We start from the raw sequence: 16,221 nt of genomic DNA, 5'->3' as shown, positions 1-16,221 counted from the left end.
TATTGGATGGCAGGTTTAAGGGAGTTCCGCTATTTTTACGACTTTGCCCATGTGGCAAAGGGGTTATAGAATCCACCTCGCATGTTATTCTTTATTGTGATTTTTATAGGGAACCCCGTTTAAGACCTTTATCTCCTATGTTAGACAATTTGCCTGGTCGGTCTGATGAATTTTATTTAAATTATCTTTTAACTAATGAGGACACTGATATTATTTCTGTTATGGCCAGGTTTTGTTATATTATTTGTAAAATATGTACTGGTTTATTGTAAATGTTTGCTGGTCAATGACCAAATAAACTTATAACTAACTAACCATCAATAGCAAATTAAATACATCTACATCACCCATTTATTCTTCTTATTGGATGTCAATCAAGTGCTTTCTTTTTGGTCCCACTCATTTTTGTCTCTGTCTGCTTGTTCCATCATCACACTGACTTCACCAAGCTACTGGGTTTTCTCAAGTGATTTTGAGCTTCTGTCCCTGAGTGGATAGATGGTGGCAGTAGCAGATTACATTGAGAAAGATTGGTGCGGAGGTGGGGTGTGTGGAGAGGAAGATTGGGAGAGGGAGAAGTTTGGATCCTGGTGGAAGGAGCCCACACTTCTCATTACCCCCAGCAACAGCTGTGGAAACAGACACCATTTCCCAAACCTAATGCTCAGAGTGAACTAAGCTTGCATCCTGGGGCAGGGAGTTCCATATGGTGGGTGCTGTCGCAGAAAAATTGGTGCTGTCTCACGTGGCCCTCTCAAGCGAATCTCAGAAAGCAAAGGAGCATGTCAAAGGGTCTCCTCTGAGGAGCGTGATGGGCAAGGAGCCTCGTATGGGGGCAGGGGGCAGCATTCCTTAAAGTGCCTTGTCACCAAACTGGTTTTATTTTATTTCATGCTATTTTATTTTATTTTTTGCACTTATTCACTGGTTCCAGGTGAACCTCCCAAAGCGGTTTACAAAAATCTCATCTTAGCTATAGAACAATATATCAAGCCACAGGTTTACATCTTTACGACGGTTGGTATTCCCTGCTCCGCTTCCTCCTTAGGGAACACTGAAAACCCTGATATCCGGAGGTAATTGCCACATTGCACGGTCAGCCGTTCATCTCTCCTTGTTCTCCACAGTGCTGAAGGGAGAATGAGGATGTGAGACTTCCCTGGGGGAAAAGGATGGGTTAGACAGGGATCTGAAACCTGGGTCCCCAGATGTTACAGGAAAAGGTATGATAACGGAAAAGTGGCAACCCTGTCAAATCATTGTCATTTGCCCCTTCCTGTCACAAGCAGTGTGCTGTTCTTTTATTATTGACTCTAACTCTCAGATATCCCAGTCAGGGATGGAAAATTCAGGGTCAATTTACAAGAGACACATTTTCTACATGGGAGTTTCTTCTGTGCAGGTCTTGTGCAGAAACCCATGTGTAGTGACCGCCAGGGGCATAGCAAGGTTGGAATGGGCCCAGAAATGAGATTTTAAAATGGGCCCCCAGCCCCTCAAAGTCCAGGGCGTCCACACACCCCAGGCCCCCAAGGATTTAAGTCTGATCTTTCAAAATAAGTATGCTGCCTGGAAATACATTTCACTGAATACACACATGCACACTTCACAGTATATAATTTTATGTTTGGTTTCCCCCCAGTGTTATAGCAGTGTTGCTTGTCAAAGTGAAAGTGGCTCTCATATGGAAACCCTGACACCTTTCGTGCACGCATAAGAACAGGATCACTGGTGCGTGTTCCCATATGGAATTGTACACAAACATTGAATGCAGGTCTAAACCACCCAGGATCCACCAAGCCAAGTGTCGTCATATACGTTGGCCCACCCGGCCTCATTGAACCTCCTGACTTGGCTGCTGTCTTTGACTCAGCAGATCCCCATTTCTGTCATCCTAATTCCATGCCTTCAGTCTTGTGTTCCAGGCAGCAATCATGTGCAGGATCTGCAAAGCTTTAGTTCAAATTCCAAGCACAGTGGTCTCTCCTGCTGGCTTCTGCACTCCTTTCAAAAACAATTGACCATATGGCATGGAGGGCTTTTCTTCCATCCAGTTTTCCCTTGGATGTGCAAAAGTATCTGCATGGTTCTTTCAATCTTCACCACAGTTCAGTTTTCAACTTAAATTTGAATGAAACCCATTCCAGACCTAACATATGGACCTACTCCCCTCCTTCCTGGCAGCATAAGCATACCAACCCATACCCAGTCTGAGGGACAGATCTGCTAGAGAGCTTGAACACGGGATGGTGTCAAAGAAGGGAAATACTGTGCATAATTGTAATGAACCCTTTTCTCTAGGAATATTCCAATAGACAGAAAGGAGCTATTGTATTAGAGAAGCCTCTTGCAACCATGAGGGAGGGATCCATTTCTCTGATCCCATGAATGAATGAATGAATGAATGAATAAATAAATAAATAAATAAATATTTGTTCCAGAAGTTTTTGTTATTTTCCACCCTGAAACGAGCCACTTATAGGCCTTTTTAGATAGTTTTTGTTTTTAAAGCCAGCACATTTTTCAGTCTGTTTTAAATTAAATATTTAGAGACTTCTCAGTCTCCCCCCCCCCCATATCAAAGCCCTATGGCAAGCAGATCCCTATATGGGGGCGGGGAGCTCTGCAGTTTGCAGGCCTTGCCGATCCTAGGCCTCACGGATCCTAGGCCGGATCTGGAGGCAAGTGGCTGAGGGGCCCTGGGGCTGGGAAGGTGGGCAATGGGGTGGGGGTGGCAGGAACTGGTGTGGCGCCCCCACCTCAGTGGCGCCTAGGGCACGTGCCCTGCCTGCCCCCCCAGTTCTGCCTATGCTTCTCCGTTGGACCGTGACCATTGCCTTCATTTATTGATTGACATTGATATCCTGCTCGTTCTTCCAAGGAGTCCAGAGCAGTGTCCATGATTCTGTTCCTCCCCACAACAACCCTGTGAGTGAGGTAGAATAGGCTGAGAGATAAGTGACTGGTCCAGAGTCTCCTGCTGAGTTCCATGGCTGAAGCGGGATTCGAACCCGGCTCTCCCAGGTCCAAGTCCAACCCCCTCTCTCTTTAGAGGGAACAGATGAAACAGGGAATGTAGCAGTGCCTCTGAGCCTGAGCAGACTGCCAGACCTTGAAAAAAGCCTAATCCTGTCTCTGCCATTTGAGATTTGAAGTTAAGGCTTCAAGGAGAGAAAAGACTTGGCTTTAAACTACCAGAGCTGGGGGTGGGGGGAGAGGGAGAGCCAAACTGTCCATCTTAACGCAGCCCGAAGGGGGATCCTATAACTCTGATCGTAAAAGATCAGAGCTGGCTGTCACTGCCTTTCCAGGCTCACTTCCAGGGGCTGATTTCCGCCTTTGAAGCCCTCCATTAAATGGCTCCTGTATGAACCAAAGTTTAAGTCTCCAGGTGCCTCCCCAGGCGAAATCAGGAGGGTGGTGACTGGGGAGAAGTCTTCTCAATGGTATAGGAAATATGGTTCCCCAATGAGCGAGGGCGTCTTCCATTTTTCTTAGAAGAAGGCGAGTTTTTTTAATTGACTTGTTCACAGCGGCTTTTAAAGTTCTGTAATGGTCTATCATGTGATGGCTGCTGTTTTGAATTGTCATGGTGAAGACGCACCTCTTTAGCCTGGCCTTTACCTTGACTAGAGATGTGGTGGTTCTTCCCCTATCAGGCACTGTATTTTTTTTACTGTATTTTTAAATTCATTATGTGAATTTTAATGATGTTTTATATTGGTTTTATTGTAACCCACTCTGAGACCTTTGGGTATAGGGCAGGCTAGAAATGCAAACAAGTGGAATAAAAATATAAATAATAAATAAATAGCAGCCCCTCGTTGCTGGGCTCCTTCTCTTTTAGGCGTCCCAAGGGGTGGAGTGTGCATGGATTCAGCACTGCGACACCTTCAGGGGGGATGCACGCTCCAGGTAGAGATGCAGACAAACCACTCTGCAGAGAAATGCTAAGGAATTCTCCCCATTGTCTCCTTCCTTGGGACCTTGAAATCAGGAGAGAATTTCACGGATCTCTTCACAAATCCACCGGTTAGGACACATTACAGCTGCAAGGAGAGGTTTGTCAGTTAGGCTCTGTTTTCAATGCTTGCATGTTTAATGTTTGTTGTGTGTTTCGTAGTCCTGGAAGTGCCTTTGAACAATGATTCTTTCAAAGTGGGCCAGCTCTTCATGCTTTAACTCAGGGTGTCCTAAACTTGGGAACTTTGGCCATTGTGCCTAGGGGTGATGGGAGTTGTAGTCCCAAAAAAGCTTCTCTCCCTGGCAGCATCTCCAAGATAGGGCTGAGAGAGATTCCTGCCTGCAAGCTTAGGGAAGCCGTTGCCAATCTGGGTAGACCATACTGAACGAGATGGACCAAGAATGAGCAGAATATCAATGTCAATCAATAAATGAAGGTGCTGTACCCCAACAAAGAGAGGTTCTTTTCTGGGTCAGTAGCCAAAACACTTCACCAGCCGAGAAGGATTCAAAGGCTTTATTTTGCTCTATAGTAGCAAAGGTCTTGGATAGCTCTCGCTCAAGTCCAAGGCCCCGTTCATTTACAAGCATGACATATTTATAGCCTAGAAGATGATACATAGGTACTGCCTCTTTCCTTTGTCTGGACTTTCAGCAATTTTCCAGCTAACTTCTGTGCATGTATTCTTTTAGGTGAATACCTCATCACCTTCTTATCTAGTCTCTCCTGGCCCTCCTTGGCACAGAAAAGCAACTCCTTATAAGGAATCTCCCAGGCCCCCCCTTACACAGACAGCAAAGGTAACATGGCTTCGGTCTGGTTCAGGCCTACACCAAAGGCAATGGTCACGGTCCAACGGAGAAGCATAGGTGGAACTGGGGGGGGGGCAGGGCACGTGCCCTAGGCGCCACTGAGGTGGGGGCACCACACCAGTTCCTGCCACCCCCACCCCATTGCCCACCTGCCCAGCCCCAGGGCCCCTCAGCCACTTGCCTCCAGCTCCGGCCTAGGATCGGAGCAGCCTGCAAACTGCAGAGCTCTTCTCTCCCCGCCTCTCAGCTGATCGGTGGGCGGGCGGGGCTTCCAGAGAGGCCTCGGAGTAGGCCTCCCTGAAGCCTGAACCCAGCAGGCCCCAAGGGGGGCAGGAAGCCAGGAAGGAGGCAGGCAGAGCTCCCTGCAGCAGACCCTACCCAGACCATCCAGTACAGCCTTTGCCAGGTAGGCTGTGAATTCCTTTTTGTGGTTAAACCTCCCCCCACCCCACCATATAGGGATCTTCTTGCCATAGGGCTTTGATATGGGGGGGGGGGAGAGACTGAGAAGTCTCTGAATATTTAATTTAAAACAAACAGAAAAATGTGCTGGCTTTAAAAACAAAAACTATCTAAAAAGGCCTATAAGTGGCTCCTTTCAGGGCAGAAAATTACAAAAACCTCTGGAACAAATATTTATTTATTTATTCATTCATTCATAAATGCACTTATGTTCAAGTTGTTTTGCAACCCAGAAGGTCTCAGTGAGAACTGTGAAGATGTGTTGTGCTTTTATTTTATTTTATTTTATTTTATTTTATTTTTCTTGTGTGTGAACTGCTCCCTAATAACTTGCAGGGACTTCAGGGTAAATCTGGCCAACATGTGAATGCAGCACCTTCATTCCAGAGGAGATGTGTGTTAAAGGGCCTCCTGGAATCAAACTTTACTGAATTTGTTCAGAATTCCGAGAAAACAAACATAGGCTCACCCTGCATGGTTGAAAGTCTCCTTTGCTAATCTGCATTGAGGGGGGCATTTTAATAATTAGCGTTGCTAGTGTGTTCTAGGCATTAAAAGTAGCACAAATATATAGTACTCAATGTATATCACTATATACTGTGAAGTGTGCATGTGTGTATTCAGTGAAATGTATTTCCAGGCAGCATACTTATTTTGAAAGATCAGACTTAAATCCTTGGGGGCCTGGGGTGTGTGGACGCCCTGGACTTTGAGGGGCTGGGGGCCCATTTTAAAATCTCATTTCTGGGCCCATTCCAACCTTGCTATGCCCCTGGCAGTCACTACACATGGGTTTCTGCACAAGACCTGCACAGAAGAAACTCCCATGTAGAAAATGTGTCTCTTGTAAATTGACCCTGAATTTTCCATCCCTGACTGGGATATCTGAGAGTTAGAGTCAATAATAAAAGAACAGCACACTGCTTGTGACAGGAAGGGGCAAATGACAATGATTTCTTAGTCTGGCAGGGGCTGGTTTTGGCCCTGGCAGAACTTGGCTATCTGCTCCTGTTGCAAATGCCTCTGTCTAGTGTGGCAAACTAATGTATCCTCCTCCCTCCTGGTGTCAAAGTAAGCACTAGTGTGGTGAATGCACATACTGTATACCCCATCATGAGCCAACAATCATCACAAGACAAAGGCTGGCAGGAATCATTCACTGGTTTATAGACTCCCCCCGCCACCTTCTTCTTCCCCTATTTTGCTAGTTGCTATTTGGGCAGGTGATCCTCTAGGACAAAGTCATGTTTTTAAAAAAGTATGAGATGAGACAGAGAAAATGACACTTGGAATCCTCGCATAACTCCTGACTGTTGTTCTAAGTCTTTTACAGAGATGGCTCATGTTTTCAGGTTTTGATCAACAACCATGTCTAGATGGTACAGTGTTCCTTTTAACAGGGATTTCCAGATATTGTTGACTACAAGTCCCATCATTCCTGCTTGGACAGGGGCGCAATTTCAGTGCTTGCCCTAGGCGCTATTTTCCCTAGTTACGCCTCTGCGGAGAAGGCCAGATCAAGCCCAGCTTACACTCTCTCTGCACAATTCCTGTCCGGAAGTGACAAGCTGGCCAGGAATCAGAGCAAAGGAGAAAGGAAGAGGTGCAGCCACGCAGACTGCCAATTCTGAAGCTATTCCTGGAGATTCGCCACCTTGGGATATTCTCGTCCAATACTTTTCACCACATCAAGACATTAAAACCTCCAGGGTTGCGTTCCACAGTCACCGAATCATTGATGCTGATTCCGGCTCCGTCCTGGAGTGTTGGCAACCCCAGCACCCAGCAAGAAGCACAAGATTTAGCAGGGGGAGAGTAACTGGCCCTATCCACCCCCAGCACAGTACCTCCAGTGACTCTTGCTGGTGTCTATCTTGTGTTTCTTTTTGGATAGTGAGCCCTTTGGGGACAGGGATCCATCCTATTCATTTATTATTTCTCTGTGTAAACCGCTCTGAGCCATTTTTGGAAGGGCGGTGTAGAAATCGAATGAATGAATGAGTGAATGAATGAATGAATGAATAAGGGAGGGATGGAAGAGAGGATTCCCAAGGATAAAACCAAGCACCTTTTAAAACACTGCATTCAAACCCACTGCCTAATGCAGGAGCTCTCAACAAGGCATCCCCAGATTTTGTGACGCTACAACCCCCTAGCTGCACTGGTTGGCCACAGCACCTGGGGGTGATGGGTGTTGTAGTCCAACAACATTTGGGGCACCAGTTTGGAAACCCCTGCACAAGTGTCTTTCAGATTGAACAACACACACAGGAATGACTGGATTAATTAATAAAGGAGGATCGCGGGGTAATGGAGAATAGTAATGGAGGGGTGGAACTGGGAAGAGCAAAGGGTTAGTTTCTAATTTGCAGTATGGGGCCATAGCTCAGCTTCCTAGGTTCCTATTTCTGGAGAAAGGTCCCAGGTTTCATTCCTGGAAGCATCTCCAGGTAGGACAGGGAAGGTTTCCTGCCTTGAAACCTTGGAAAGCTGCTGCCATTCAGTGTAGCTCAGGGATTCTCAACGTTGGGTCTCCAGATGTTATTGGACTTCAACTCCCATTATCCCCAGCCCCAGTGGCCTTTGGTTGGGGATTATGGGAGTTGAAGTCCACTAACATCTGGGGACCCAACCTTGAGAATCCCTGGTGTAGATGATACTGAGTTAGGTGGACCAGTGGTAGCTTCCGATGTTCCTATCAGATCAGGGGTTTCCAACCTTGCATTTCCAGATGTTGTTGGACTACAATACCCATCACCCTCAGCCAGAATAGCTTCAGCCAAGGTTGAGAACACCCAGATTAGATGAGGAATTGGAACGTCTGACTGGGCTGGATGTTTCTCGACTTCACTCACACTAACCCATTAACAGGTGACTGAAAAGTGCTTGCCAGTGAACTGTGCAGGAGCAGGATTTCACCCCATTTTCTCTTCCGCACCCCGCTACCTTTGACTTGCCACCACCAAGAATATCTGCCGCAAAACAAACTAGACTCTGTCTTAAGGTTTTCATCTTCTGTCGTAAGCAGAACTGCAGAAACCATCTGTCTTTATACACACATTTTTATTATGAATTAAAATGGATAATGAATGACCACAGGTATGAATTGTTTTTGAAATGCAAACTGCAGTTGTACAAGGGGGGGAAACCCTATAAATGTGCAGACTCGACACAGGGGCATAGCAAGGGCCCCAGGACAAAAGGTAAAGATGGACCCCCTCCCCATCTTCTTCAGAGAGGGGAGAGGGAGGGAGCAGTTGCTCAGCTGTCCGGGGTGGGTGGGTGGGGAGGCTCCCTGATGGTACCAGGGACATTTTTCACCTCCTGTTCCCTGTTAGTGACGCCCCTGACTCCACATAAATATCAATCAATCAATCAATCAATCAATCAATCAATCAATCTTTATAATGATCACAGACCAGTACAAAGTATAAGGTGATTTACAAGTATAGTTAGAGGCGTGGCACAGCAGGGAAATGCTTGACTAACAAGCAGAAGGTTGCCGGTTCGAATCCCCGCTGGCACCTAGCAGCCATCTAGGAAGATGCTGACTGCGTGGGAGGAGGCAACCCCTCCTGTATTCTGTATTCCTGTATTCTAGGAGGTCAAGGAATATTCCTGTATTCTAGGAGGTCAACCCCTCCTGTATTCTACCAAAGTGATAGAACTGCAACAGCAGATACTAGGTGATGAAGCTATAAAACTGTAGAAGTATAAACATCATAAAAGCTATTATATTAATAAAACAGTAAATGCATAGTCACAAAGCTGTTAGGCTGGTGGAGCACATGTCTTTCATGAGGCTGAATATTACATGGTCACTAAATATTGATCTGTATCCCAAAGAAAGACTTGTGTTCTCTTCACTCTGGTGGGAAATAAGGTGGTTAAGAGCTTTTCATTCTTGTGCTCTACAATTACAATCCATTTAGCCACATGGTTTCCCCTGCCGCATTGAACTTTCCTGTGTTTAGACACCCCCGGATTTTGGTTCCTCCACCCGGCTACTAAATTCCACCCGGATTTATGTGGATTTCAAATGTGCTGCCCGGATTGCCCGGATTTTACTCTGTATCCAATCACATGGGAGGGTAGAGAAGGAGGGTATACAAATCTGTCCAATCAATCAATCAATCAATCAATAATGCAAATTAGTTGTCTGTAATCTGCATAATCTGCAAATCAGGCCACCGGATTTGGGAAGCTTGAATATGGTAACCCTAAGTGGTACAGTCCTTCAGTTCCACACTGCCAAGCTCAGAAGGGAATCAACAAAGGAAGCAGTGCAGACAGAAGTGGGGTATTTTCTGGCTAAAGTGACTACGGCAGTCAACGACTTCTGTTTGAGAGAGTGAGCTAGGTCACATGATCCCCACCTGTGTAGGTGGAGCACCCAGCCAAGGTAAGAGAGCCAGGTGCACTCCCGAACCAGGGTTGTGTGAACTCCAAAAGCTAGGTAGGAGAAGAGGGGAATTGAGAAATGGGTCAGATGGATGCACCTATCCAGATTCTCGCACCAGCATTTGGAACCTTGGAAAGATGCTGCCAGTCAGCGTAGATGATACTGAATTAGATGGATCAGTGGTCTGACTCAGTACAGATGTGGCTTCATGAGTGTTTGACCCACCTAACAGTAATCCAGTTGGTGGGGACTAGAGACAGGGTCTTCTTGGTCTTCTCAGTTGTCTTCTTGGTTGTGGCCCCTCGGTTTGGAATGCCCTCCTGGAAGAGCTTTGCCATGCTCACTCCCTCAGTGTTTTAAAAAAAACAACCACAATAACATATCTTTTAAAAGATGCTTTTTAATGTCTTATCTGCTGCTTATAGTCTGGTAGGTCCTTTATTTTTTTAGTTCTTAGTCTTTAGCTGTTTATTAATAACTTTTAAAGTGAAACTTTTAAAATTTGTCATTTTAAATGTGGTTTTAGCTTGGTCTTTTAACTTCTTCAATTTTATTAATCTTTTACTTTAGATTATATCTTTTTTACTAACCTGAGCCACCCCAAGCAGAAGTGTACTGGAGGGGTGGGGCACAAATATAATTGATTGATTGATTGATGCCAAAGAGGAAACCTGAGAGCATGTCTGGACTTCCATTCAACCCCCAAAGAGACTTCCAGTGGCCAAATAGACTTGAAATGGACTCTCCCCTTCTGAACGTCTAAGTGAAGAAGATGGATGGTTTGATCGATGGTTTGCTATCGGTAGAGAGCCTGTGTGAAGATGGCCATGACATCATCTTGCATCATCATGATCCGCTTCTGACATTCTTCTGGCCCCCACCCCACCAGCTGCAGGTTGCCATAGGGACCGCAATAAACAATGACGCATCATCGCGCTTCAGTTGCCCACTCCCTAACCGACTTTCCAGCGGTTAAGGAGTACGGACAGTAGGCTCCTCTCGCTGGAGAGATTGCCTGGTCTGCTCTCACCAGAGAGATCATCTTCTTGTCGTTGTTGTTGTTTTAGTTGTCCAGTGGACTTCTTTAGACATTGACTGTCATCATGGCAGGTAGGAAATGGTGCCATCCAGGAGGAAAAAGAAAAGGAAGGTTGTGAGTTGGTGTCGATTCCTGGAGACCACAAAGCCATGTGGTTTGCTTGGTAGAATAAATGAGGGACCCGGTGGCAATTCATTTTGATGGATTGTGCTCTGTGTCTGCTCTTGGGTCACATTTCCCTTGCTTTCCTTTATCTGACTTTATACCACACCTTCCCTTTCCAGTTTGTTCTACCTTCTGTCCAAAGAGGTTATCCCTTTTCCCCAGCCTTTTTAGATAGTTCATTCTTATCTGGAATCATCAATGGCCCCTTCCAAAGTCTTACAGGCACGAGACAAGGAAGTCAACAATCTAAATTTTGCCAGTAGGGGTGACCATGCATAACAGAGGCGGTAGGGGGCAGTGTTTCCTCTCACAGGGATTCCCAGATGTTGTTCACTGCAGCTCCTAGCGTCCCCAGCTGCAATGGCTTTCGGCTAGGGATTCTGGGAGTTGTGGTCAACAACATCTGGGAATCCTTGTTTGAGGGAGGCAATGGTCATTGAGAGGGAGGCTACAGCAAGGCCTGTTTGAAGTACTCCATTTCCATTCAGAAAGAGGAGTGGAGTGCCCTCGAACTCTAACAGGGAGGGGGCTCTTTCTGCTGAAAAGACCCACAAAATCAGTCCCTGCTTGAGTGACTGCAGGCTTTTCAAAGAGCTTCTTGCAATGGCCCCACAGGAAAACATCTGCCATGGTGCTTATGTGACATATGAAGGGCACAGAAGGGGTGAATCTCAAAGGCTTAATGGAGAAAGTGGACCTAGAACTAGAATCAGAAAGGTGGGGTTGGGGAGAAACTGGGGTAAGGGTTAACTCATGATGCAATAATTCATTAAGGACAGAAAGGACATCCGGGTTGAAAAAGGAAGATGAAAATTATTCAGAGTCATTTGTGAATGAATTACGTTTCTTGTTCAGTCCTAATCAGAATCCTGATGAAGGGGAATGTAATAGGGGTGTGTTTGAACTAGTGTCCAGGACTGTGCTGAGTATCCAAAAGAATCGACTCCTGCTTGGGAGAGGCTTTCCATAGGCAGAATGGGTGCAAAGGGTTTCTTTCACTGGTTCTGGTTAATTTCCTCCCTGGTTCCCCTGGGAGGGCCTCTTTCCTCCCAGGGCTGCCCCTTCAGCTCAGGCTAACTGCCTCTCACACTGGAATCCGATTCAAAGCACAACATTCTCTGGCCTCCTGGAACCAAGAGTGCTCAGAGGGAAGCAGATCTGGCCATGCTCTGCATCCCCCAGGTCCCAGGCAAAGTTCTTAGCATCTTCGGTTAAAGCAGGCCTGCTCAGCTTTGGCTCCCCAGCTGTTTTTGGACTACAACTCCCATAATCCCCAGCCAGCCACAGCGGCCAACAGCCAGGGATGATGGGAGCTGTAGGCCTACATCTACAGGAGGGCCAATGTTGAGCAGTTGATGGAACCCCAGACCTTGGAGAGAGACTCTTTGCTGTTGCAGACCATAGCAGGGGAGAGACAAGTGCCCTGACTGTGGCAGCTGCATGCACATCATCCATCTTATCTGGCCTGCTCAAACTCAATGAGATGCAGGAGCCCCTCTGGAAGTCCTCCAGGATTAAGAGGCGGAGCGGGGCATGAGTGCCGCTAGTTCTCCACATCAGGGTTGTTGGGCTTCCTCACCTGAACAGTGGTACAATACTCAGAGCATCCCAGCAGGGAGGTGAGTGCCTCCTTCCAAGTGACTGAAGCCATGGGTTCAGAGGGAGGCCTCGGAGCAATTGGGTAGTTGCCTCTTCCCTTCCCATCAGAAAGGCGTAAGTTGGGCCTCCTTTGCAGGGCTGTTGTAGGAATGACAGAAATCAAGGTGCCCCCTTCCTTTTTCTTACAGATGAGTCGACTGAAAAGAGGCCGTCTGCTGGCTCCGCCTTTACGAGCGCGAGCTTGGCCGGGGAAGGAGGCGGTTCGCCCAGCAGCTTCCTCGAGACACCGACGCCGACCATTGGCTCCACCTCCATGTGGTCCTCTGTCTCTGACCTCTCCCTTCAGTCCGTCGAAGGGAGGGACAGCAGGGACCACAGCGACCCAGCAGAGGGAGATCTGCGGAAGCCGCAGCGGGAGCACCAGTGGCCTGGCTCGCTGGCGGCATCCCCCTACCATCTCCCCGGACCCTTCTTTGGGCCGCTGGCCCCCAGCCGTCCCACTGCGGGCCCCATGGACCAATTGTTTGGCCATCCATATTTGCGTGACATGCCAAGCCCACAGCTGCTACACCTGCGACCTCCAGGGCCAGAAGAGCTCCCACCACTATTGCATAGGGTGAGGGAGGCTCGTGGCCACAGACATGCCACGCTTGCCCCCATCCCTCCTGCTGAAACAACATCTCTGGCCCAGCTTGCCCCCATCCCTCCTGCTGCAAGAACATCTCTGGCCCAGCCGGCCAGGGCGGACCCGGGGCGCAAGAGGAATCTGGTTCTGCTGGCCCACCGGCTGCAATCAGAAGGCAGCAGCACCACCACTGCCGCTGGGGGGTTCCGCCCAGCCCCACCGGATCAGCCCAGGAGCGGCAAGCCAACGGACATTCGACGTGCATCCAGAGGTTTGTGCTGATGTTGGGAAAGGGGCATCCTCCCGCCTAGGGCTCCCTGTGTCCTTCCCATGTGTCTGGCGCAATCCTTCTCTTGAGGCCATGGTCTTCAAAATATATTCTTCAGAGCCCTGATCTTCTCCAGGGAGGAAGAAGATCAAGAAGCATTCCTCGGCTCTTTGCCAAGAGGTCCAACAATTCTCACCATAGACAGCTCTCCCCCACTGCCCCTCATCCCTTTAGCCATGGGGCTTCATTTCTAGAGTACGCCATCTGCTGCCACTCCACACAGGAGGGGACACCTTTCCAGGCCTGGCCATAGGAATAGAGCATGCATTCTGAAACATAGCCCAGAGTTTTGGGAAATGTGCAAGAGCTGATCACTGGATGACTCAATGTCTGCCCTGATGTGCAATGTTTGAAAGCTGTCTTCGGATGAGAATTCCTGCTGCCCTCACCCCTTACCCCACCCATCCGTGACTGCTTGAGCCCCCTAAGGAGTCAGCCCTGCCACCTTCCCTCGCCCTCCCTCAGGGAAAATCCACCACCTCCCCTTACCACATGGCAGGGCTGGCTCCGGATCAGATCTTGACCCATCCCCTGTTCATCCTCCCTCCTTCTCTTTCAGTCTTGATTCCTGCCACTGAGCAGCCACTGGCCATCCAAATCAAGGAGCCTGCAATGAAGAAAGCAGAAGGCTTCAGCACCAGTGCTGCCCCAAGAATGAAGATCCCAGAGTTGGGACCATACAGAGGTGGGTGTGCACCATTGTGGGGGAAGGACAGTCCCGTGACTGGCCCGACCAGCCCTTCGAGAACCTTGTGCTAAGAGAGTTGAACAGTGGAGGTCTGATGTGGGTTGGGGGGAATGCCACTTCCTCAGCATCTGTGCCTTGGGATGGGGAAAAAGCTGCTCACAAAGAATGAGCCCAGATCCGGCCTTTGGGACCCCATTCCTTTGCAATTCTTCTTCATCGAAATGTTTTCATTATTAGAACTTGCCTGGAAGTTACAGACTTGCTCTGTCTTTTCCCAAACAACGGACTTCTCTTCTTCCTTTCTAGCAGGGACCGAGGAGCGTCACCCACCATCTCCTCCCCAGTTACAGAGTCGAGGAATGGCCAAGGGAGGAACAGCCCCGCCCACTGGGGAGATTCAGCTGCGCCCTAAGGGCCCTCCAGTTCAGAAGAAGCTCCTTGTTCCCAATCAGCAGTTGCTTCCGGAATTCTTCTTCCCGCCTCCTCCACCAGAGCAAACCAAAGTGCTCTCCAAGGGAACAGCTTCCCACGGGGTAGCCCCACGAGAGAAAGACACCCAATCTGCCAAGCCAAGGGTGCAACTCTTTGACTTTTTGCCCCTCATCACCTCGGAGACCCAAAAGGCAAAGGCCCGCTCATATGGGGAGGAGGTGGGCAGGAAACTCCCTGCAGAGAACAATGGAAAGAGGGCAAGGGCAGCAGGGGCAGAGAGCGTGCCAGCACCCAAAGTGCCACGGGGAAGCCCAAAGGCTGAGGGGAAGGAGAGATCAGGAGAGACGGCCCAAGCACCCCTGGACCACAAGGAAGAGAGAACTGCGCAGAAGGTCCCCACTTGCCATCTGGAGCTAGCCGTCCAACCCCATCTGCCAAGGAAACCAGCAGGAATCATGCCAGGCCAGAAGCTGCTGAAAATGCCTCAGGTCCTGCCAGGAAGGGGGAAAGCACGGCTGCTACCACCTGAAGCCGAAGCTGGGGACACAAAGAGGCAGAAAGTGGGGGCAGAGTCCAGTGGATCCGCCCAGGCTGTGCCTGCGACTCCGAGGAGCAGCCTGGCCAGAATGATGCAGGACTCTGTGCAGGTGTTCCATGCCCTGGGGCCCCCGGCAAAATCCAAGAGTGCAGAGGGACATCTGGGGCAGAGCGTGCCCAAAAAAACACCATCGATGTCCATGGGAAGGCCACCATCGGGAAGCATAGCCGAGCCACCACCAAGGCCTTTGGCAGCCCTGCCAAGCAGACCAGCGGGGAAGGCACCGCCCAGCTCCATGGCCAGGCCAGCAGCCAGGCCGATGGCCAACCTTCCCCCAGCTCCCTGGCCCACCCACGATCAATGCCAGTGTGGAGGCCGCCGGGATCCCGTCCCTTCATGCTCCGGCCCTCCTCCCTTGCGCAGGCAAATACCTTGCGAATGCACAGTCTTGCTGGGAGGACCTTTGGCCAGCCCCAGCCGGCCCCTCAACCACAGCCGCAGCCTTGGGGTCCCACACCAACCCACCGACCCTTCCTCCCTGCCCACCAAGCCTCCACAGAGCATCCAGTCCTTCCACCTGGTCCCCAGAGCACGACAGCAGAGCAGGAGTTTAATGGGGCCACGTTCATCCCTTGGAGGACACCCCCGGCCCACCTGGAAGTCTCCCGGCCCATTACGGAGGAGCAACGGCCCGTCCGGGAGCTGATGCGGCGGCGGGCTCAAAGAGCGAGAGAGGAGGCGGCTCAGTGGACATCAGCCAGCCGGAAGCAATATTTCGTGGAGCGGGAGGAGGAAATGAACATCTCCCTTCAGTATGGCTACCCCTGGCGCCACTGAGAGGCAGGTCTCGTCTCTCGCTGGGTGTCCTCTTAAGCAGCAGGACTCCCCTGTCACTGGAGATGGCCTGGTGGGGAGAACTCTGACGGGCCCTGCTTCACCCTTCCTCCTGCCACCCTGAGAAGAAAAGCTGGTCTTCTCCTTCACGGGCAATGATCGGTGCTCTTCTTTCCCTGATTGCTGCCGGCAGGGGGCAGGAAGGGACTCCTGGGCTTTTGGTGGCTGGAGGGATGGTGGATTTGGGCCCGGGATGCAGTTGCAGCAGAATATTTCTACAGGTGGGCTTTGGAGGCCTGCTGTAGGTTGACAAGCTGCCTGACAAATCATAGC

General features: G+C 49.4%; 1 protein-coding gene across 4 annotated transcripts; it reads left to right on the top strand.

Moving 5' to 3' along the window:
• The first annotated feature begins 4,674 nt into the window (after window positions 1-4,674).
• On the top strand, window positions 4,675-15,889 carry LOC128348281 (protein piccolo-like). Of its 4 annotated transcripts, none has more exons than XM_053304086.1 (5): window positions 4,675-5,182; window positions 10,211-10,750; window positions 12,632-13,339; window positions 13,956-14,081; window positions 14,394-15,889. In XM_053304086.1, exons 2-5 carry the CDS (start codon window positions 10,744-10,746, stop codon window positions 15,758-15,760), a joined length of 2,208 nt encoding a protein of 735 aa, XP_053160061.1. In that variant the 5' UTR covers window positions 4,675-5,182; window positions 10,211-10,743; the 3' UTR covers window positions 15,761-15,889. The 4 variants fall into 4 exon arrangements, with proteins under 4 accessions (XP_053160061.1, XP_053160059.1, XP_053160062.1 ...); XM_053304084.1 differs by having other exon boundaries at window positions 4,678-5,182; window positions 14,391-15,889; XM_053304085.1 differs by having other exon boundaries at window positions 4,681-4,764; window positions 14,391-15,889.
• The last annotated feature ends 332 nt before the right edge of the window (window positions 15,890-16,221 follow it).

Source organism: Hemicordylus capensis, chromosome 2 (assembly GCF_027244095.1).
Source record: "Hemicordylus capensis ecotype Gifberg chromosome 2, rHemCap1.1.pri, whole genome shotgun sequence".
Taxonomy (NCBI): domain Eukaryota; kingdom Metazoa; phylum Chordata; class Lepidosauria; order Squamata; family Cordylidae; genus Hemicordylus; species Hemicordylus capensis.
Note: the sequence above shows the minus strand (reverse complement) of the source record. Positions and strands in the feature narration are given on the sequence as shown.

Excerpts from the sequence above, each read along its gene's own strand:
- LOC128348281 (XM_053304084.1), top strand. Across the intron at positions 13,340-13,955 it reads CATTCGACGTGCATCCAGAG|TCTTGATTCCTGCCACTGAG; the intron begins GTTTGTGCTGAT and ends CTTCTCTTTCAG. Across the intron at positions 14,082-14,390 it reads AGAGTTGGGACCATACAGAG|CAGGGACCGAGGAGCGTCAC; the intron begins GTGGGTGTGCAC and ends CTTCCTTTCTAG.